Source organism: Gracilinanus agilis, chromosome 6 (genome assembly GCF_016433145.1).
Source record: "Gracilinanus agilis isolate LMUSP501 chromosome 6, AgileGrace, whole genome shotgun sequence".
In the NCBI taxonomy this organism is placed as follows: domain Eukaryota; kingdom Metazoa; phylum Chordata; class Mammalia; order Didelphimorphia; family Didelphidae; genus Gracilinanus; species Gracilinanus agilis.
Genome location: NC_058135.1, coordinates 54637011 through 54660461, shown reverse-complemented (window position 1 = coordinate 54660461; position 23451 = coordinate 54637011). Strand labels below are relative to the sequence as shown.

General features: G+C 36.0%; 1 protein-coding gene across 5 annotated transcripts in view; it reads right to left on the bottom strand.

Moving 5' to 3' along the window:
* Nucleotides 1-23451, bottom strand: part of NPNT (nephronectin) — a 134286-nt gene that overhangs the window by 83121 nt on the left and 27714 nt on the right. Inside the window, exon 3 of one of the 5 annotated variants that reach the window (XM_044680513.1) lies at nt 10483-10533. The exons of the other annotated variants lie outside the window; for them this stretch is intronic. Coding sequence (XP_044536448.1) covers nt 10483-10533 — 51 coding nt within the window. The remainder of the gene's footprint in view (nt 1-10482; nt 10534-23451) is intronic. 5 annotated transcript variants of the gene reach the window in all.

Sequence of the window (23451 nt, the reverse complement as noted above, 5' to 3'; positions counted from 1 at the left end):
GTACTTCAGTGTATTGTCTCATAGGTGGAAGATTGGTAAGGGTGGGCAATGGGGGTCAAGTGACTTGCCCAGGGTCACACAGCTGGGAAGTGGCTGAGCTGTGACCCTGAGCCAGTTTCCTCATTTATAAAATAAGCTGGACACAACTGAAACCACAGAATAACAACAAATATATTTCATTGATGCAGGGAATGCACAGAATAACAACAAATATATTTCATTGATGCAGGGAATAGAGTGAAAAAACTCTATTCATCAGCAGAAACAGGTAACTTCTCTGCAAAGTCTTAGCGAGTTGCCCGGAAACATTTAGAGGTAAAGTGACTAGCCCAGGGTAACACAACTAGTATGTTTCAGAGGTCAGGATTTACCCAGGTCTTCCCAGCTCTGCCATGATAACTCTCTTTAATATGGACTTCTTACATCTCTTCGCTTTAGCAGAGTGGCAGTTAGTTTCATGTACAGAATACAGACTGGAAAGCCCAAGTTAGATTCCTGCTCTTTTTTCTTACGACCTGGGTGACTTTGGACAAATCACTTTATATCTTTGGTTATCAGTTTCCTCATCTATAAAGCAAAGGAGTTTAGGACTAGCTCATCAAGTTTCTTTTTACCTAATATTAAATTCCCAAGTCATCTTTAAGAATAAGTGAGAAAGCAGGTCATGCCACAAAAATTTCAAAGAATATTGTCTGGACATGTTGGCAAGGGTATATCTATATGTATTTACTCTTACAGATATCAGTATTAATTTTTAATTTGTCAGCCTTTAATATATTGAGGTTGAGGTATTCCATATGAGGATCTGCTACTGTGCTGAAAATTACAAACACCCAGACATTAAAGAGTCTCCACAATGTGGTAATTACTCAAAAGATCAGCCCTCTAATCTAAATGAGAAAAAGTAAATGGATGGAAAATGGCTGGAACGAGTTCCCTCTTCACTCTGCTTCAGTTTGGGAATTGTTTCATTCTTTGTATCCTTTGTATCCTTGCCTACATCTTAATAAACACTTAATAAATAATTAAAATAAAAAATAAACAACCAGTCTCTTTAGACAATAAACACTCATATCTAGGCAGAAAAAGCAGATAGACAATTATTCGGACTAATTATTAAATAGAAAGAAGAGAGAGAGGGCTGGTTATCATCTAGGAAATCTTATAATGTTTTTAATGATTCCAAGCCTCCACATGGCACAAGTCCCTCCTTTTTTTTTAAACACAAATATTATCCCAATATCTTCTTGTAAATCTTAGAATAACACAATCTCTAAGGAATGAGAGTTGGGGGTGAATCACAAGGCAATGAAGAGATGTAAGGTGGATGTAATTGGCAACAGTTTTTTTTCTAATGATGACTGATGCATAAAGAATGGCATAGTGGAACCACTTCTCCCGATCATGTGCCTATATGAATAAAATACAATATATAGGATAACAAAAGAAACAAATTATCTTGAAAGAATTATCAAAATTGTTTTTAAAAGAAGTTAAGTTATAGTTTATGAATGCTATAGAATAAGATTGCAGGATAACTAGAAAGTAGTTTGGCAGAAACTAGTATGGATCAATATCCATTCATTAAGATAAGATCAAAAGATAAAAGGGGATATCATAAGCAAATTAGAAGAACAGGAGATAAGTTGCCTATCAGATTTATGGATAGGAGAGAAATTTATGAATAGACAAGAAATGGAGAACATTGTAAAATGTAAAATTAGATAATTTTGAGTATATTAAATTAAAAAGGTTTCATACAAATAAGATGAATATTACTAAGATTAGAAGGAAAGAAGAAAATTGGAGAAATTTTTCCATAAGTATTCTCTTGGATAAGATGTCTCAATTCTAAAATATATAGAGAACGTTGTCAAATTTATTGAAATAAGAGCCACCCACCAATTGATAAATGGGCAAAAGATATGAATAGACAGTTTTTGGATGAAGAAATCAAAGCCACGTATAGGTACATGAAAAAATGCTTTAAATCATTACTTATTAGAGAATGCAAAACAAAACAATTCTGAGGTATCACAATCCTGAGGTATCATCTCATACCAATTGGGTTGGCTAAAATGACAAATACTGGGGGAAAGTTGGGACACTAATACACTGTTGGTGTAACTGTGAATTGACCCAACCATTTGGGCGAGCAATTTGAAATTATGCCCAGACAGCTATAAAACTGTGTGCTCTTGCTCCTTCTATTTCCCAAAAAGATCAAGAGAAAAGGAAAAAAGCCAATATGTTCCAAAACATTTATAAAAGCTCTTTGTGGTGGCAAAGACAAAGTCATGTCCATCATTTGTGGAACAGCTAAACAAATTGTGGTATATGATTGTGATGGAATACTACTACACAATAATAAATGACGAGCAGGCTAATTTTTTTAAAACTCAGAAAGAAGTATATATTCACTTCCAGAGAATGAACTGAAAAATGGAAACAAAAAAGATATTATATATTTTTCTGGATGATGCTTTATGTGATATGGGGAGGGGGGAGAGGGGCTGAATTTTTAAAAAATATTATTATGGTTTAAGAAATGAGGAAGAGGATAATTTCAGAAAAACCTGAGACTCGTATAAACTGATGCAAAATGAAGTGAGCAGAACCAAGGGAACAATCTACCCAATAACATTAATATTTTAAAGATAATCAACTGTGAAAGACTTAGTAAATCAGATCAACACAATGACTCACCACAGTTCCAAAGGATTCATTGAAAAATGCTGTCCACCTCCAGAAAGAGAACTGATGGTGTCAGAATGCAGACCGAAGCATATTTTCTCATCTTTCTTTCTCTTGCTTTTTAAAAAACAAGGCTAATGAAGAAATTTGTTTTGCAAAATCATACATATTTATAATGCACTTTATTTTTTCTTGCCTCTTAATGGATGGGGAAAGGGAGAAGAAAGGGAGAAAATTTTGAACTGAAGATAAAATAAAACTGAATGCTAAAAGAAGAATAAGATGTGAATCACTGCAGAGAAAAGTATTTATATATATATATATATATATATATATATATATATACTTTTTTTTTTTTTTTTCTCTTAAGTTCATAGGCCCCAGGTTAAGAATCTCAGGCATAGAAAGAGCAGAGGTGTCTGTGTATCACAGCATGTTCCAAGAACCTGAAAGACAATTTTGTCAGATTGTAAAAACCTTCCACCAAGGGTTCAGAGGCAGTAGTTATGCAAAGGCTGTCACAGCATGGGAATGGCTATTCCATACTAGATCAACTCTAAGGAATGGAAATGGGCAAGGGCTGGAAGTTTCCCAGCATGGCCAAAAACATGGATAGGAAAACACTCAGATATTATCTAACCATATGCAATAAGGTGCTTCTTTAAGCTATGCAATGATCCTGTAGGAATTCTAATAACTAGAACAGTCTGGAGGGGAGTACATGATGAAGAGGGCTCATGGACAGATTGGTCACCTCTCCACAACCCACTTCCATGTTTCTGCCAACCTTGCAGCCAGATAAGGAAAGAAAGGAATGTGAGGGAGAAAGAATGACTTATGGAGCAAGCTCCCTGGGAAGATAAAAGGGGATGGCATCCAGGATGCAAAGAAAAGGGTCACTTCTTCCTCAGAGCCTGGAGAAGAGACAGACTGGGACGTGATGGAGGGCACACTGGAGATGTGTAAGGGAGATGAAGGAAAGAGTTTATGGTAAATGATGTAGATTTTTTCAGTAAAGAAGGAGGTGGTATACTCTGCTGAGAATGTAGCATGGAATAACAGCTATGAGGGGTATGATAGAATGTCTATTAGGTAACAATACAAAGATTGGCAGGCAAAAGTGAGGGCCCAGAGGAGATCAGATAGGATGGATTTGTAGTGGACAGATGTGAGCTATATGCCAAGATAATGTTGGGCACATTCTAAGAGCTTAACAAATTTATGTTGATTGATTGATTGATTGGGCCTTGCTTGTATGACTATGTGATTTCTTCCAAGAACTTTCAGCAGCATGGGAGTGCTGGAATGAAGAAGGCAGATGATAGGAGAATTCAAGGCTGATGTTTGGCAAGACTAGAGTAGAGCTAGAAAAAGGGGAGCAAGAGATTCAAGGGGATAGACTAAAAGGAGTGGTGCACAGGACACGTAAAGCATTTAAAGGATTTTTATGTAGAAATAGGTTTGGACTCAGACATGTTTAGCTTGGACGGAGAGGGTAGAACCAGGAGCAATGGGCAGAAGGCACAAACAGACAAGATTAAGCTCACTTGTCAGGAAAAAATTTCCTAACAATTAAGGTTGTTGAAAAATAAAAGGAGTTGCCTGGAGAAGAGAGTGTTTTCCCCTCATTAAATGTCTTCAAATGAAGTATGTTTTTGAGGTAACTTCAGGCATACTTTGGATTATATGGCTTCTGAGGTCTCTTTTGGACTATGGGATTTTATAATTTTGAGTGCTTCTTGCCTGGGATGATGGGGGAACAGGCAAAAATCATTTAGGAAGTAAGGAAATTTTTATCAATGTTATCCTTATGCACAGGTATATACATATATACACATATATATACATATATATACACATATATATTCATGTTAAAGAATACACTCTGTTGGAATCTTGCAAAATAAAATATTTTTATACTTTACATAGCTTTTATATAGTAAAATTATGGAACTTATATAATGGAAAGAATACTGATTCAAATCAAAAGGACATGTGTTCAGATATTGGTGTGATGTTGAACAAGACACTTTCAGTTTCCTCATCTATTTAATGAGAAAGCTATGATCCTAGGATCCTATTCCTAACTATGCCATCGATTCATTGATTTTCCTGTTTCATTTTCATTGTTGGAATATGTCAACACTTAGTCATTCAGATTATAGGATGAGAATTGTTCAATTTGTTCAACTGAAATACTTTATCAAACCAAATTATCAGTAAAAAAAAATTTCAGAGCATGACTAAAACAAACAACATTGTTCCATTAGGCAAACAAATAAAGGAGAGAACATAGTACTTGTAGCATTTTCCTTTATCTGAGCCTTAAGTTCATTCAAAAATTAATATTGGATCTGAAAGTTTGCTTGTAACCTTCAGTTTTTTTAAACCTACCGGACACACTCATTTGTGAACAAATAACTAACCAATTACTCTCCAGAGATATATTTTTTACGTAAAATTTGTTTTACTGCTTAAAAATAGTCATGTAGAACATATTTTAATATGCTATAATGTCTGCAATCCTAAAAATTTGATCAAGATTCTGCAATACTTTGATCTTTTTAACTTAGTAATAAATATAATGTTTGGGCCACTGAATTCCCAATCAGGATATTTTAAGAGGTAGCAGCTTAGTAATTCTTAAGTGAAGATACTTCCCAAAAGCCTAGTTAAATTGGCTATTACATAATTTTTTAGAAATAATACTTTTTTAATGAGTTTACAAGACTCCAATCGTGAATGTTTGATAGATTAAATTGGAGACCACACAAAAAGTAACCCACAGGCAGAAGAAAATGGAATATTTTCAAGAATCAATTCTGATTATATTTCCTTTAAAGTCCATAAATGAGGTTTAGCCAATGGCACAGGTAACTTAGAAATTTAATTTTTCATGGAAATTTTCCTCTTGGAAAACTGTAAGAAAAACTTCCTTGGGGCATACAGAAGTTAACTGTGTAAATGGATGTGATCAGATTTTATCTACAACTAGTTTAATCACTTTCAAAAGCATAACCTCTAAGAACACTTGGAGTTTATAAAGTTATAGACAATTATTCTGTGACTGCTTAACAACTGTAGGTTTAAAATATGGAAAGTGTTATAATGTAGTACTGATGCATATATTATTATTCCAAATGAACATATATTAAGCTATCACAGAATGTATTCTTTCTCATCTATTGGTCAAAAAGAACACTGGCTTTTAAGTCAGAGGGTCTGAAATTGATTAACTTTGTATACTACTCATGTGACCTTCAGTAATTCATATAATTTCTTGAGGACTCAGTATCCTTATCTGTAGAATGAAGAGGTTAGATTAGATAATCTTTTCATCCCAAACCTATGAATATTGGTTTGGTTCCAATAATAACATGCTGTCAAACTACTATAATCCCTAATCATCACTGCTCTGGATCAATTTCTGATCAAAACTAGAAGTAATGGAAAGAAAGAGCTTTTTCTTTAATCTCATAGTCTATTCTGTTGGGTTGTCCTGTCCTTATACTTAGCTTTAAGGCATTATCACTTTCAGAAAAATAAAATTCAAAGTGCAAAGGTGATCATCAGAAGCAGCACAGTTTAGAGTATGATAGAGGGAGTTAGTTCTGCCATTGGCACATATGTGATTGAATTACCTTAAACTAATCATCTGACCATTAGTGCTTTAGGTCAATAAGTTTCAGAAGAGGTATCAGTCTTCCTTGGCAGAGGAAGTTCTTTACTAGGACACAGTAAAATCACAGGTGATGTGAAAAAAAAGACAAAAACAACTCAAAAAGTTAAACATAAAGCAGCTAGACAGATGCAGCAAATAAATTGATTGGTCTGGAGTTAAGAAGACCTGATTTCAAATTTGCCCTCTGACTCTAGGCATGTGACTTAAACTCTACTTGACTCAGTTTTTTCATTTGTAAAATTGGGGTAAAATAGCATCTATCTCCCAGAGCTGTTGTGAAAGTCAAATGAGATAATATTTGCAAAGAACTTTGCAAACCTTAAAATGACATGTAAATGATAGCTATTAATCACAACAAATGGGCAGGAGCATCTTGTGTGTATATATATATATATGCATATAAATATATATATGAAGGATGGGTAATTTTTAAAGACTAAGTACACTTTGTAGGTTATCTTCCACTGTTATGAATTTATTTTTAAATATTGTAATAAACATGGAATTCTATAAATTCTATTCCTTTCCTTTCCTTTTCAAAAGAATCAAACTATATTACTGAAAGATACATTTTAGTCAAAGGATATGAACAGGCAGTTTTCAGACAAAGAAATCAAGGCTATCTATAGCCGTATGAAAAATTGCTCTATTTCACTATTGATTAGAGAAATGCATGTGAAAACAACTGTGCGATACCACCTCACACCTATCAGATTTGTTAATATGGCCAAAAAGAAAAATGAAAAATGTTGGAAGGAATGTGGGAAAATTGAGACACTAATGCACTATTGCACTACTGATCCAAACATTCTGGTGGGTCATTTGGAATTATGCTCAAAGAGTCATAAAATCGTGCACACCTTTAATATGGAAATACTACTACTATGTCTATATCTCAGAGATTTTTTAAAAATGAAAAGGACCTATATATTAAAAAATATTTATAGCTGCTCTTTTTGCCATAGCAAAGAATCAGAAATTGAAGTGATACCTAGCAATTAGAGAATGGTTGAACAAGTTGTGGTTTATAATTATGATGGAATACTGTTGTACAGTATGAAGAGCAGGATGTAGTTGGAAAAACTTGGAAAGATTTACTTGAATTGATGCAAAGTGAAGTAAGCAGAACCAGAAGAACATCATGCATAGTAATAGCAAACTGTATGATGATCAACTGTGAATGACTTTGCTATTCTCAGCAATACAATGATCCAAGATAGTTCCAAAGGACTCATGACAAGAGAAAGAACTGATGAGGCTGAATTCAGATTGAAGCATACTATTTTTATTTTCTTAATTTTTTTATGTTTTTTGGGGGTGTCCTGTGTTTTCTTTCACAACATGGCTAATGTGGAAATGTTTTGCATGACTGAATATGTATGACCTATATCAAATTGCTTGCTGTCTCTCAGAGTGAGGTAGGAAAAGGAGGAAAGGAGAGAATTTAGAAATCCAAATTTTATGAAATGAACGTCAAAAGTTGTTTTATATAAAATTGTCAAAAAATAGAATGTCAATGAAAAGTATACTTTGGTATAGACAAAGGAACTGTAAGTAGGAATTATGACTGTTTTGAGATATGATGGCTATATCAATGTGTAAACATAGGACTGTTACTGGAAGTTCCTATTAATTCAACAGGGAAATTAATTTAAAAGTTTTCTCTTCATTTTGAAAATGTCCTGGCACAAAAGGCATTCAAACATTACCATATAATCTGTGATATAAAATTAAAGTCTCCATCTCTATTTTGGTCCTTTCTTTTTTCTTCCCTATCCGAAATATCAGGTTCTCTCCAAATAGAAAAAAAATCAAGTCATATTTCCATTGGGAAATTATCCACATTTTCTCTAAAAATGGCTATGAGATTCTACATGTGCTCACCTAGAAGTCAATGTGTATCTTTCTGAGGAATTTATCACATATCTATGGAGTTGTTCAGATCTGCCATCCTCATAGTGATCAACATAAATCCTCCAAAGTCCCATCCCAATATAAGTCTTCATCAGCATATACTTATCCCATGAACTTCCTCCATTTGTGTAATTCAATTGAACAAATATTTAAGCCAATAATAGAGATATGTAAAGTATTATATTAGGCATTAGGGAAAATGACAATAATGACCTTCGAGATGCTTATAGTCTACTAGAAGTTTGAGAGCATGTACAAAAGTTTGCCTATAGCATGAGAAGGGGCAAAAGGGAAACAAAGATCAAGAGTTCCCATTGGAAAGCATGTTGAGTGCCCTTTTTGTTCATTCATTCAACAAATATTTATTGAATGTCAATAATGTGTTGGCATTTTGAAGGATACAAAGAACAGCATTTGATTCCAACCCTCCAAGAATTTATATTCTAGTAAGAGAAAAGATACAAGTACCCATAAAGTTACAGTTTAAGGCAAAATACAAAATGTACCATAACAGAGGTATAAACAAGACATTCGGAAAACTTAGAAGAATGAGAAATGCCCATATTTGGAAAGGTTTCATGAAGAAGAAGGCTACAGGGATGAGGTAGGGGACTTTTACTGCCTGTCATGAATATTGAATTATTAGAGTGAACAGGGACAGAATGTAATGTATTGTGAACTTTTTTTGGGGGGAAGGAAGGACCAAAACCTATCCAGCTCCTGGAGCAGCTTCACAATATCTTAGGAGAGCACTTTTACCCTATTGTTATCTTCCCTCTTCTTGTCCTTTTCAAGTTGGTTCTAGATGGTGGTCAGAGCTGAAATATATATGAATGGGGATAAAGCATTTGATTAGAGTAGTTGTGGTGAGGTTATTGGGGGAGGATAATGTTATTAGATAATCTCAAATTTAGAGCTGGAAGGGACCTCAGAAGCCCTTTTCTTTCATAGACAAGGAAAGTGAGGAACAGAAAGGTTAGGGAACTTGCCCAAGGTCACATGGGTAGTAAGTAGAAGACCTGGGATTCCTATTCAGGTCTTATTTTGGTGAGAAAGCTAACTGCCTGCCTCCTTTCCACCTCTTTTGCCACTATGTCATACACTGCAGGCTGCCAGATACTATGTAGCCTCACTCCCTTTTAAGCAAAGTAAATTTGTCTCATGGAGAGAAAGAGATTAAAAACCCATCAAGTTTAGCAGCACATGGAGTTGCCAAATTTGAATGTTTATTTTAAAAGTTAATTACTTAGGAAATTCCAAACTTCTAAATCTATATTTAAAAAGATATTTAGAAATAAGAAATGACAGTCATCCAGTGAATATTCCAAGAGCATTTTCTCAATTGCAACTTTGTCAATGAAATAGATTACCTCAACTATATTCCCATTCATTTTTAGTAATTACAGGGCATATTCACTTGAGTACTGTGTCTTCCTAATAAATAAAACTATCTAGAATGATTGATTTCATCTGTTTAAAAATGTAATGATTAAATTCCCTTTTATTTTTATTTTTAAAAAAATTAAGCTCTCTTTTAAAGTAAGCTTCCTATATTATGAGATATTCTATCCCTAATATCTGGTGTCTCTCTTTTCCAATTCCACAAATTGTTAGGATTTCATAAGTCATCTGGTGAAGTCCCCCACTTTTGTACCATGAATACATTATGCTCAATTGCATTCTTTTCTTCAAAGCAATATCCTTTAAAACATTGCTACCTTCAACCAAAATAATAGAGTTGTGAGCATTAACATAACATTCTATGAGATTTAGACAATAAATGTTTCTTACCTGAATGTGGAGAGTTAATTAATTTATGGTAGAGATCTCTTGTGTTAATGACAAATTCTTGTTAGTAACCATATACTTGGAGAATTATTGATTATGATTTTTTGTATATTAAGGAAAATAAAGTTTCCTGAAGATTGAGATAAAGTGGTTATTAGCTTCGTTAAATAAGAAAAGAGTATGTATAAACTGAAAAGAAAAAGGATCATGAATTATCTAAGAAGAATTGTGAATAGGATAAGTATATCTCTATGAGGTGTATTTCTCCCCCAAGAGATTGAAAAGAAAAAAATTGAAAAGCTAAGTTAAGGTTTATTTAGAGTTCTGTAAATGTATTATTTAGAGGACATGCCTTTCAAGACATAGGATTGCCAAGATTATTTCAAGAAATATGTTCTTCTAACCTTTGAGCTGGCACCTTATCCTGGCTATTCTCTGCCTTAAGACGTAGAAAGCTGCAAAACAAATGTCCAAAAAAGAAAATTCCAGATCTTTTTTTTGTTTATTTGTTTTCTGTAAGGAGGCTGGACTTGGGTTTTTATCAACTTGCTACATTCCCGGAGACTTAACACATTTCAACATTCAGTGTTTCTCTGAAACAACAATAAAAAAAACTAGGACATATTTTAAAATAGTAATATCTTAGTCACCATTTTGTTATAAGTCAAACATTTCTAACCAAAATAAAAATTATCCAGTGATTGAAGCTCTCTCATTCTTCCACACATTCTAATTTACTTTTCTGGAGCTTCCATTCCAAAGTCTTTGTTTTCAGAATATTACTTTGTGTTCTTGGAGAGACAGTATCCTTTTATTAAAGTGAATGTTGGGGGTAATAAGACTTAAAAAAAGTTTGCATTGCACAATTTTAAGATATTGATCATTGTAATCAATGAAAGATTAGAAGTTTTCTTTCTCTCAGCAATTTTCTCCCTGACTGGCTGCTTTGTCTGTCAGAAGCAAGAAGGCCTCTTCTAAAGTCTTGGTTAAAACAACTAGAGACCAGAAGGCTCCTTTTGCTGGTGTTAACAAAGGTCAACTAGTCTGACCAATACTTTCTCAGAAAAGCAAGCAAGAAAAAATGTTTGTATTTCAAGTCAACATCACATCCCATATCTTTTGGCAAGAAAAAAACTGGGTTATTTTAAAGGGAGACAAATTAGGAGAGGAAATTGTTATAGTTAATAAAAGTTTTTCTTAAAAAGAAAATTAAGCACCCTATATCATTGAGAAAATTATCTTTTTTTTCCTTTAGTTGAATTAAAAATGTATGAACATTCCACAGTAATCGCCACACATCTTTTTTTTAAAGTAAATCTATATGTTTTGAAATATTTCTGGTGATAATAGTAAGTCAGAGAATAAAACTTAGGCTTCTGTTTTACTATTTTTTAAATGGAAAGACTGTCACAGCTTAAGGCGGTCTGACTCACCGATATATTTTTCAATAGCAAAAAAATAAAAGTAAAAGTAAAAAATTAGATGTATCAGAAATTATCTCAGCCAACAAACTTTTTTTTTGGAAAGGAGATGGGAGAAGCATAAAAGGGTACTGTTTCTATAACACCATCTAGGAACCATTTTCAAATGATCTGATTCATTTTGAAAAATATATTAAATATATTTTAAAACAAAGTAATAGCAACTTAATAAAGAATAGCAAACATCAACATTTTTTCTAGCTAGTAACATCCAAGCAGCCAAGCAGTTCTGTATAGTTTATTTTTGGTTTAAATTTTTTAGAGATGCATGACATGCATTCTACTTAACATGTAATTCAGCCATATCAGGTACAAATTGAGTGAATTTTACAGTGTCAGTAGGCTTTCTGGTCACCTCCAGCACTGAATTTCAGTAAATATTCTGTTACAATTGCGATTAATATGGTTTTAAAAAAACTATACAGAATAGCAGTTGAAATTAAAGCAGGACCCCACCAAAGGGGGAAAAAAGATTTCTAGGCACATCTCGAGGTCTATTCTCCAGTGATGCATGAAGGCATTTTCATAGGCATCTACTGCCAATTTTCATGGCCGTTAGCTACCAAAGTCGATCCCTTGTGGCCTGCATGCATCTTGTGGTATATAAACCCCTTTGTAGGCAGCTAAAAACCATCCATTAAGAGCACACCAATGAAGAGAAAATGATTCATTTTCTCCCATTCCCTCTCCATAACCCAGGATAAGAGACAGGAACAAAGAGCGTGTGTTTGTCTACAGTGAAGGTGAGAAGGCAGCAGTAGCGTGATCATGCATCACAGCCAGCCCAGTTCTTTCATTGCCTTTGCCATTGAAGCACCCCCCCCCACCCCCCCACCCCCAACTTGGGCTTGTGTAAGCAGCAGTGTTTAGCATTGGCTAAGGGTTCTCAGTGATAGCATGCATTTTACAAGGCAGGGCTAAAAATAGTAAGCCAGTTTTGTGGTTTTTTTTCCTTCCACATTTTGTGGAGTGGTAGTTCATATGAATTACAGAGGCTGGGCTGTGCAGGGATTATTTTTCTTGCCTTTTATAACTAGCAGGACATGGATTATATGCTTGGAGCCAAGGCAGAGCAGCCAATGTTAAAAAACAAGTAACTTCCTGACTCCCATGCCCCCGTGCTGTCTAAATGTATAGCTATTTGTCTTTGGAGCTGTGTTTTAGGTAGTTGTCAGAAGCCTAAAAATAGACCAGCTATCTGACACTGGAGGAACCGAAGTAATCTTTCTCTTTAAAAGCTGCTTTTTTTTTAACTTGAAGTTTAAGATTAATTTTTCTGAATTTCTCTTGAACAGCAATAATCACTGGGTGCAGTGTGACAGTCTCATTGCATCCTTTATCTTCACCCATTTGCGACTTTAATTCCAACTTTCTGCACAGAGGAAAGTGACCCCTTACCATGATCTTCTTCACTTCCAATAGAATCTCCCCTCTTACTCTAAAAAGTATTATTACCCCTTTCAATAAATCTTAGCTTTTCTTTTTAAAAATCCCATCACAAAACAAACAAACAACAACAACAAAAAAACCATTACACCCACTGAGGCACTGAGCACTGGATTTGATGGCCAAAGGCCTGAGTTCTAATTCTGTCCTTACTATTTACTATCCCTGTCATCTTAGGAATGTTATTTTATTCCTTTGGAACCTGCCTCACAGTAGTTAGTTGGTGCAATGGATAGAGCACTGCACTTGGAGTCAGAAAGATCAGATTTCAAATCCGATCTCATAACACATACTAACTGTGTGGTCCTGCACAAATCACTTACCCCTGTTTATCTTAGTTTCCTCATCTGTAAAATGGAAACAATAATAGCACTAATCTCTCAAGGTTATTGTGAGGATCAAAAAACCATAAAGTACTTTGCAAACTTTCCCCATTACACTATGTGAACTAGTCCACTTCTTTGTATCTCCAGTGCTTGGCATGGAGTAGACCCTTATTTAATACTTGTTGACTTGACTAGAAAATGGGCGTTGGGCTAGATAATCTCAGAAGAACCTTCCAACTCTAAATCTACAATCCCTGATTTGCTGACCATTAGTTCCATCCTGGCAAATTCCACAGACCAAGGCCAACAGATGACCTGGCTCACTTTTGGAATAAAACCTTTTCAAATGACCATTACTCAGTTCTACCCCGTCAACAAAATCCAGCTCAAACTTCCAACAGTCTCTGAACAATACAACTGGGGAATCAAAGTTCAAAGTAGAAAAAGAACCCTAAGCAAATGCATGAATTTTTACTGAATTAGCTTTCTGTTTTTCTTCCTCAGGGTAATTATTTGAGAAATGCCTTTTACCTGGTGGAGTCAATGAAAGTTTATTTGAATGTTGCCTGGGGAATTAGTTCCAGCCACAACTTAGACTAGCAAAAGGCTTTTGTAAAATAAAGTTGGGGGTGGAGAATAAAGACTCAAGCAAACTCATGAATTTGCTAGTTGTTCCTTCCCTCAGAGGACCTTAACATGTTTATTTTAGGAGAAACTTGCTCATATATTTGGAGGAAGTCTACAACAAATCCATTAGAAAAAACAACCAAGTTACACCTTTATTGAGTTTAAGAGTGAAAACAGTGGTGGCCTTAGAGAAGAGGGTACAAGCATCTATATCATGGTTAAACATACTTCAGCCAAATAAAGCACTGAATAGTAAAATTCAGTCGATCCTAGATTCACTTTGGGGAACATCTATAATAAATTCTTATGCTAACTTGGTATCATCCTGCTATTTCTAGAATTACAAGACTGCCTTCTGCAGCATTCATTTGGCATCTTTATTCAAAGGCATATTAACCTATTCTAATTTATTATAAATAAAACATAATAAAGAAAACCAACACACCACTCTCATTCTTCTCTTCTCTCTCCCCCCCCCCCCAATACTTTTAAAAGTCAAGCAAATTTTTTCTTAAGATCATATTTTCTCCACAATAAAACCATGGCATGGAGGTGACCCTGCTCATTCTAGTTCCATTAAATTTTATAACACAAGGAATGCTTGGGGTCTGATTCTAGCAATATACTGTGTCTACTGAATGAGATAAGTACTGAGAGATCCATCACCACTAGGCTGGCCATTTGGCGATGAATTCTTTGGCCACGGTAACCTGTGAACCAAAGGAAAACACAAAAATGACCCTTGGTCCTTCTTATTCTGCAGGGATAGAGGCAGAAAGGGAAAGCAAAGTGTGCTAAGAATCATACCCTCTATCAATATTAACTTTATTACTGGTAAGCAAAATGTGAGAATCTTGTTCAACAGCCAATATATCTTATGGAAAGGACTTGATTGAATCTATATTGCTATTCTCTTCCCAAATGAAACCAGAAGATGAGGAAGTCACAGCTCAAAGGAAAGCTGCCTTACTCATTCTCCTTGTAAAGGAAAATAAAGGAATTGGAAGAGTTCGGTTTTATTATGAGTTTAAAGGCAACAAGAAGCATCACATTTTCCCATTATCTCTTATTCTGGAATATGCATTTGCTCAGAATAGGCATTTGCAAAAGATCACTAGGAAGGCAACTGCAGTCTACAAACAAATATTTGTGGCAGAAAATAAAGACAGAGAAAAATTCTGTGATGTCCTTAATAAAACTATTCAAAAGGAAACAACATATATTTTAATACTCTGTGGTTTTAATGAGGAGTTGAACAAAGGAGAAGAGGGGGAAATGCATTGGAAGATGTGGCTGAGGATTAAGAAATAAAGGAGGTCAAAGTTTACAAGGAAGGCCAATATCTATAGATCACCAATATTTTCTTCAAGATGTGAAAAGGCACTTAAGAAGGCGAGCACCAAACAAAAATGTGGCCAGTTTCATTTTTATGATGTTTCTTCATCACACACATACACACACACACACACACACACACACACACACACACACAGAAATAAAAATGAATTACATATTGACAGGAGTTAGCCAGGGCTACTAAGAAGGAAAATATTTTTGAACCAGTTGTCCATAAGGAGTCAGACTGGTGGCTTGTTGGAGTCAACATACAAATAAATACCAAGTTGGAAAAAAAAGATAAAAATGATGAGAAAATATGACATGCAACTAAGATAATTATGACCTGAATAATGTAAATCAGGAGATTGATTTATTAAGCACTTACTATGTGCCATGCACTGTGAGAATCTTGTGTTTTACAAATTTCACTTTACCTCATCTGATCTTCATACTAACCCTGGGAGGTATGTTGATATTATTATCCCTACTTTATAGTTAAGGAAACTGAGGCATAAAGAAAGAGGTTGAATGACTTGCCATGGTCATACAGCTAGTAAATACAGCTAAGGAAATAAAGCTAATGAACACCCAACTGCCCACTACATGTGTACACACAAACGGAAAAGAACAAAGGGAGAGATATCAATAAAATTTATCCTCCTTTCCTAAGGTCTAACATTTCCTAAGGTAATCTAACAAAAAGCAACCGCCACAACCAGGAAAACAAAAAAGCTCAGAAACCATCTTAGCCCGCAGACACTTAATCTTTTTCCAGGCAGAGACAAGGCAGCCAAAACGGCTACCTTGGTTTAGGACACAGATTCCTTTGCAGAGGATGAAAAAGGTGAAAATTATGAGCAGTAACACTTTTGTAAAAGAGATGGGGATGGGGGAAAGGGTTTGAAAAAAAACCATTTTCATAGAAAGCTTGATGGAAACACAATTAAAGCCAGATCATTGCAAAAGTATTAAAAGATTAAACTCCAACAAGGGTAACAAAGAGATGGACATTAGAAAAGATCTATCAACACTTTTAAAACAATTTTCTTCATCAGGGAAAATGTTGGGCACTAATCTCATGATTACTGGTATATATCAAGGCACTAAGAAGTAGAAATAGTATTTTTTAATTATGATGGGAAAAATTACTGGAACTAGGCAAGTATATACAGAGCAAGTTCATGCTGGAGATGATATGGTTTTTTGATGGCAAATTGAAGGGATCAATTTTCAAGATATCTGAAAAGGAGGAAGAATTCAAATAATTATTAAAAATCATGGGTCAATCACCACTGGAATGTGGAAATTAATCAAATCAACAGACATTTACTGTGAGCTAAGCTCTGTACTAAGGACAAATACAAGCAAAGATAGTCAGTACCCTCAGGAATTTGCATTCTAGCCAGAGAAGACAGCCCATAAATGGTTGGGCCAAAGAAGATATAGAGTCATAAGTACATTCTGCACAGGAGTAAAGACATGGCTGAGATGAGCATCCTCCTTAATTTGGAGGTTCAGTTTGGATTATTTTCTTACTTCTACAAAATCTTTGTGATAATGACTTACACACACATATTAAAGGCAAACAGAAGAAGAGAATAGGAAGGAAGGTTTTCACAAAGGATGTTGCATAACAGAGCACATCTTTCCAGTCACAACATTGACTGAACTATGGTTGAAAAGACTACCAGAACCCAATGTTATGATTGTTTGTTGACTATGAAAAAAAACATTTGATTCAAGTAAAGCCAAATGTTGCCCTAGGCTCTCCTCCAATAAGGCATTTCCCATCCAAGTGTTAAAATCATGCAAGATTCCTAGATGGATGCAATAGATAAACCTTGTTTGATAATCCTTTGAATATTAATATGGAGTGAGGCATAAAACAGGCAGATTGATGCCCAAAGGCCTTTGTTACCATCATGGATGATGTCTAATATAAAGTCTAAATGCAAGATGGATTTCATATAGATGATGAGGCCCTTCAGATGCTCCCCATTGGTCACCTGAACACTGCAAAGCTTTCCAAATGAGACTCAGAAATACTTAAAAGCATTCAGCCTCAGAGTTCCTTTAGCAAGATATAATTTCCTTCCTTATCTCTTTTAATCAGATCAATTTTTACTTTAACTTTGTCTGTTATCATGATTACTACTCCTGCTTTTTTTACTTTAGATGATGCATAAATTCTGCTCCCACCTTTTACTGTTAATCTGTATGTATCTGCCTCAAATATCTTTCTTATAAACAGAATATAGTAGGATTCTGGTTTTTAATTCACTCTGCTATCCACTTCTGTTTTATGGGTGAGTTCATCTCATTTATATTCACAGTTATGATTGTTAACTGTGGATTGCCCTCCATCTCATTTTCCCCTTGATCATGCTCTATTCTCTTTTACTCCATTTCTCCTCACCAGTTTTTTGCTTTTTATCAGCCCCACACTTCCCTCTCCCTCTTCCTGCCTTGTCTTATTCCCCTTCTACTTCCCTGTAGGGTAACATAGAATTCTATACCCCAATGAGTATATTTGTTTTTTCTTCTCTGAGCCAGTTATGATGAGAGTAAAGTTTAAGCATTGCCCATTAACACCCTCATCCTCCCCTCCCCATAATAATTTTTCACATCTCTTTGCTCCATTCAATATTTCACACTTGTATTCATTTTGTGGCATTATTTTAAGATTGATTGAAGAAGATTCTTATGGTGACTTTGAGCTTTTCTACTCTACTCCGCCATCTTGGTTTCATCCATCTACCTCATTCTAACTTCAGAGTTCTTACAGGAAAACCAAAGAAATGACAAATATCTAGACCAGTGATGGGCAAACTTTTTAAGGAGGGGGCCAAAGGAAAGGAAATGCTCATCTCTCAGTCTGTTTCTAAAGTAATTCTTCTGAAGTTTCATTGTATGGTATCCTACTCATTGTATTCGTCGGATTAGGAATAATGTCACTTGGCTAGATAGAACATTTCAGAGGGGCCACATCTGGCCCGCGGGCTGTAGTTTGCCCATCACTGGTTTAGACTATGATAGACAATTTGATGGTAAACTTATAAAGTCAGTTCACCAGCACATACATCAGCTTTCCATTTAAGCCCTTTGGAGCTAGAAAGGACAGAACAAAAAATATTGTTGGAAAGTGATATCCAAGATATTTTGAGTACAACCAGCTACCTCAGATGAGTTCAGGTCAGATAAATGATATCCTTCTGTACTGAAAGAACACCCACACATGATTATACTTGATCTCTGAAAAATCATAAAGAACATCAGAAAAAGGTAAATGTCTCCCCTATTTTCAAAAAGAGGAAATAGAATGGTGTCTTCATATTATTAGCCAGTGAAGTTATAAAGCCAATTTTAATGTCTGTCAAAATTCTGGAATGTATACTGAAAAGGAGGCAGTGATCACAAAAGAAAAACAACCTGGCTTCAAAAAAGGGTCATAGTAGGATGACCTTATTTCATTTTTTGATAGGCTGACCACACCAGATTACTATAATGCTATAGCTATGGTTTACTTACATTTTCACCAAAAAACTGGGAAAATCTCTCATATTTTTGTGGAAAGAATGGAGAGATGTGAGCTAGATAACTTATAGTTAGATGGATTTGGAATTGGTTTAATAACTTGAAATCCACATGAATCTTAAAACTTAGTTATAGATTACAACTTTGCAAATTTGAGATGGAGGAGGTATTATCTACATAATTATTCATCTGACAAAGGTGGCAAGCTCAACAGGGACTCAGCAGTGTGACATAGTGATTAAAATAATTAACAAGATCTTTGGCTATGTTAAAAGAAAGACGGGATCTGGGGCTAGTAAAGTGATTGTACTCTTATTCTCTGCCTGGTCAGGACACGTGCCACATTTTAGGATGGATGATGGTAATGTGGAGGCTATCCAGAGGAAGATAAATAGGATACTGAAGAGCCTCATAGAGCTGACACGATATAAGGAACAGTGGAAAGAACTGAGGATGTATAGCCTGGACAGGAACAGGGCCAGAGAGGCATGACAGTTGTCGAGGGATTAGGCTTATTCTGCCTAGATCCAGAGAGTAGAACTGGGAGTAAATCAAATGGTGGAAGGCACAAAGAAGAAAACTTAGGATTTGACCTGGAGGAGGTAGGGAACAAAACTCAACAACCTGAGGCATCTAAAGGTGGATTGGAGGTGGGGAGTAGTGGATTCTTAATCCCTGAATGACCTCTTCTTGTTCAGTTCATTGTAATGGCTTGTTCATGCATGAATTGATTGATTGGCCTCTAAAGTCTCTTCCAACATTGAGATTCTGTGACATGCTGAACAGATAGCATAGATGATCTATGGTCCCAGAATTAAATAAAAGGAAAAGAAAGGGCAAGATTGCAGTTCAGAAACTACATCACCCTTTCAATGACTCCAATCTGCTCCCTGAAATAAAAACCCAACATTTTTGCATCAGTACTACTTCGCTGATGCTATGCAGCTGTGAATCATCAGATACTACAATCTTCAAAGCAACAAAATTGCAGATGACCCAAGGGGCAGTGGAAAGCTGCATGGTGGGCAAAAATAGACTGTAGCATATTACCTGTAAAAAATAGGGCAAAATGTATCATCAAAGAGATGCACTACTCAAAAAGAGAATAGGTGTTTATGTAGTTTGTCAAATGAGGTAGACAATCTGCACACTGCAATGACATCCACACAATGTGAAAACACATTTCTACTGGGAGTCAGGCTGCTAGCATGAAAAGGATTGGGATTGATGGGATGTAAACTGTACCACTGAAGAGAGAATGAATATTGATTAGATCACAGACCAAGTGAAATCCTGATAAATACTTTACTCCACTGTTATTGACAATAAAAACCATTCAGTTAATGGAACAATGCTTTCTGGAGCCAAGGTAAATGTTTAGGATTGCTGATTTTCAGTTATTATATTTCAGAATATTAAATGAAACAAAATATGAATATATGTGCTTGTCAATATTTGAAAATTAACTTCACAACTCACTTGCATGGCACTTTTATTGTACAGTTATTTTCAGTAGTGTCTGACTATGATCAAGAGGTTTTGGATTTTTTTGGCAAAGATACTGGAGTAGTTTGCCATTTCCTTCTCCAGATCATTTTATAGATGAAGAAACTGAGACAAACAAGGTTAAGGGAATTGCCCCAGGGTCACACAGCTAGTAAGTTTTTGAGCATAGATTTGAACTTAGGGCTTCCTTATTTTAGGCCCAGCACTTGCTCCACTGTGCCACCTTGCTGTCCTTTGCATAGCATACATTTATATTATTATGTAGTCTTTTCTGTTTATTGTAGAAAAATACTGATGACGTATTGGTTAAAATGTAGGTAGATCAGTGGAATAGATTAGGTGTCCAATTACATGGAAGCAAAGAGACATAATAGTATAAAATTACATAAATCCAACAATCCTTGTTACTGGAGCAAGGACTCAGTATATGACAGGAAAAAATTAGATATAGATCAGCTTCTAGCATTAGACAATAAGATAAACTCCAAATGAGTTAGGCATAAAAAGTTGACATTGAGTTCCGGGTTAAGATGGCAGCAGAGTAAAAAGCAGCTCTTGACCTCTCCTGACCGAAACACACAAAACTCCTCAAGGGGACATAAAAACAAGTCCAGATGAACGGAGGAACCCCACAACAGGGCACAGCATGGAAGGTACGTGGAATCGAGGCATTTCCATGCTATAAAGGGGTGAAACAGCTCTCACTAAATCGCGGGCTGAGCAACCACCCCACCCCCACCCCCTCCACACACAACACCTATAGCGCCGAAGCCAGCTAAAAAGAAATAGAGCAAGTTTGGGGCACTCATCGAGTCATTGGCAGCTCCGGGGCCTGTTCCTGAGAGCAGCAAGATTTAGGACCCCAAAAAGCTAAAGAACGCAAACGAACTCTGAGCGCGGGCGCAGGGTGCAGAACGCAGGCGCGGTTGGAGGCGCAGGTGGAGTCAGACACAGCCGCGAGATAAGGCTCTGAAACCCTGAGTAGGGAACCAGTGCAGACGGGTATATGACTGTGGAAGCAGCGCCCTGAGACTTGTAAAGAAACCTCCCACAGAGGATCAAGCAAGGGGGTCCACCAGGGGGCTTGACCTTGGAAAAAACCAGAACTCAGACCTCAGGAGCCAAAAGACCGTAGACAGACCCTGAGCACGAGGATAAACCTGAGAAGCTGCTGGGCTAACGATGGCTACCCAGTCTCAGGAAGTTCAGAAGAGAAAGATTAAGAACAAGAAAAAGAAATCTTTAACACTCGACAACTTTTACACAGAGAAAATCCAGACAACCAAGAAAACAGAGGAGGAGAACAAACAAGCATCCGGACCCTCCTCAAACAAGGAAAACTCCTCACAAACTATGGAAGAGTTCAAAACTGAGATTTTGAGGAAAATGGAAGAGGTCTGGCAAGAAAATAACAGTTTAAAAGGTAGAATCTTGCAATTGGAAAGTGAGGCTCAGAAACCAAATGAACTGATAAGCAAATTGAACACCAGAAATGACCAGATTGAAAAGGAATACCAGAAGACTATAGCCGAAAACCAATCCCTAAAGGCTAGAATTGAGCAATTAGAAGCTAATGATCTCTCAAGACAACAAGAACAAATAAAACAAAGCCAAAAGATTGAAAAAATAGAAGGAAACATGAAATATCTCAATGAGAGAGTGACAGACCAAGAAAACTGGTCTAGAAGAGACAACTTGAGAATCATTGGTCTTCCAGAAAAACCAGAAATTAATAGAAACCTGGACTCCATACTGAAAGAAATTATTCAGCAAAATTGCCCTGAAGTCCTACAACAAGAGAGCAATATAGACATTGAAAGGATCCATAGAACACCCGCGACATTCGATCCAGATAAGAAAACGCCCAGGAATATCATTGCCAAATTCAAGAGTTTCCAAGCAAAAGAAAAAATCTTGCAAGAAGCCAGAAAGAGACAATTCAAATATCAAGGAGCACCAATCAGGATCACACAGGATCTGGCAGCCTCCACGCTAAAAGATCGCAAGGCAAGAGAGCTGGGCCTGCAACCACGGATCAACTACCCATCAAAATTGACTATATATTTCCAGGGGAAAGTATGGGCATTCAACAAAATTGAAGAATTCCAGGTATTTGCACAGAAAAGACCAGGGCTAAATGGAAAGTTTGATATCCAACCACAAAAATTGAGAGAAACATGAAAGGTAAATAAGATACAGAGGGGAAAGAAAGAAAACTTATAATTTTTAAATTTGCCTTTTTAAGGGCCTCAGTGAGATCTAATTATCTGTATTACTATGTAGAGAAATGTTATGTATAATTCTCTGTAGTGAACTCTATTCACTATTATAGTATTCTCTATTATAGTAATCAGAAGTATAATTCACAGGCTGAGGGTGGAACACTAAATAATCTAAGATGACATGGGGGATGGGAAAGAGGGGGTGAACAGTAGAGGACACCAAGAGAAACTTGAGTGAATAAGAAAAATAGGATATTATATTATACACAAAGAGGGCATGGGAAGGAGAGGGTACAAATACTATTATAAGAAGGAGAGGAAGAGAGCATTAAGAGGTAATAATCAAACCTTACTCTCAGTGTAATCAACCTGGAGAGGGAAGAGTAGCTATACTATCAATTGGGACATAAAACTCTTATCTAACTCTTCTGAGAAAGTCAGAAGGGATAAACCAAGGGGAGCAGGGGAGTGCGGAGGTCAAAAAAGGGAGGGGAGAAGAAGGGGAAGGGAATTCATAAGGCCTTTAAAAAGAAAAAGAGGGTGAAAAATAAGGGAGGGGGTAGAAAGGGAAGTTAATCAAGGGAGGGAATAAGGGATAGCGGCTTAATAGCAAACCACTGGTTTAAAAGGAAATAGTATAAGAAAAAGGAGGTAGGAATAGGGGAGGATACGAAAATGTCAGCAAATGCACAACTGATGATTATAACTCTGAATGCGAATGGGATGAATTCGCTTATAAAATGGAAGCAAATAGCAAAATGTATTAGAAACCAAAATCCTACCATATGTTGTCTACAAGAAACACATATGAGACGGGTGGACATACACAAGTTTAAGGTTCAGGGCTTGAGCAAAATCTTTTGGGCGTCAAATGAGAAAAAGAAGGCAGGAGT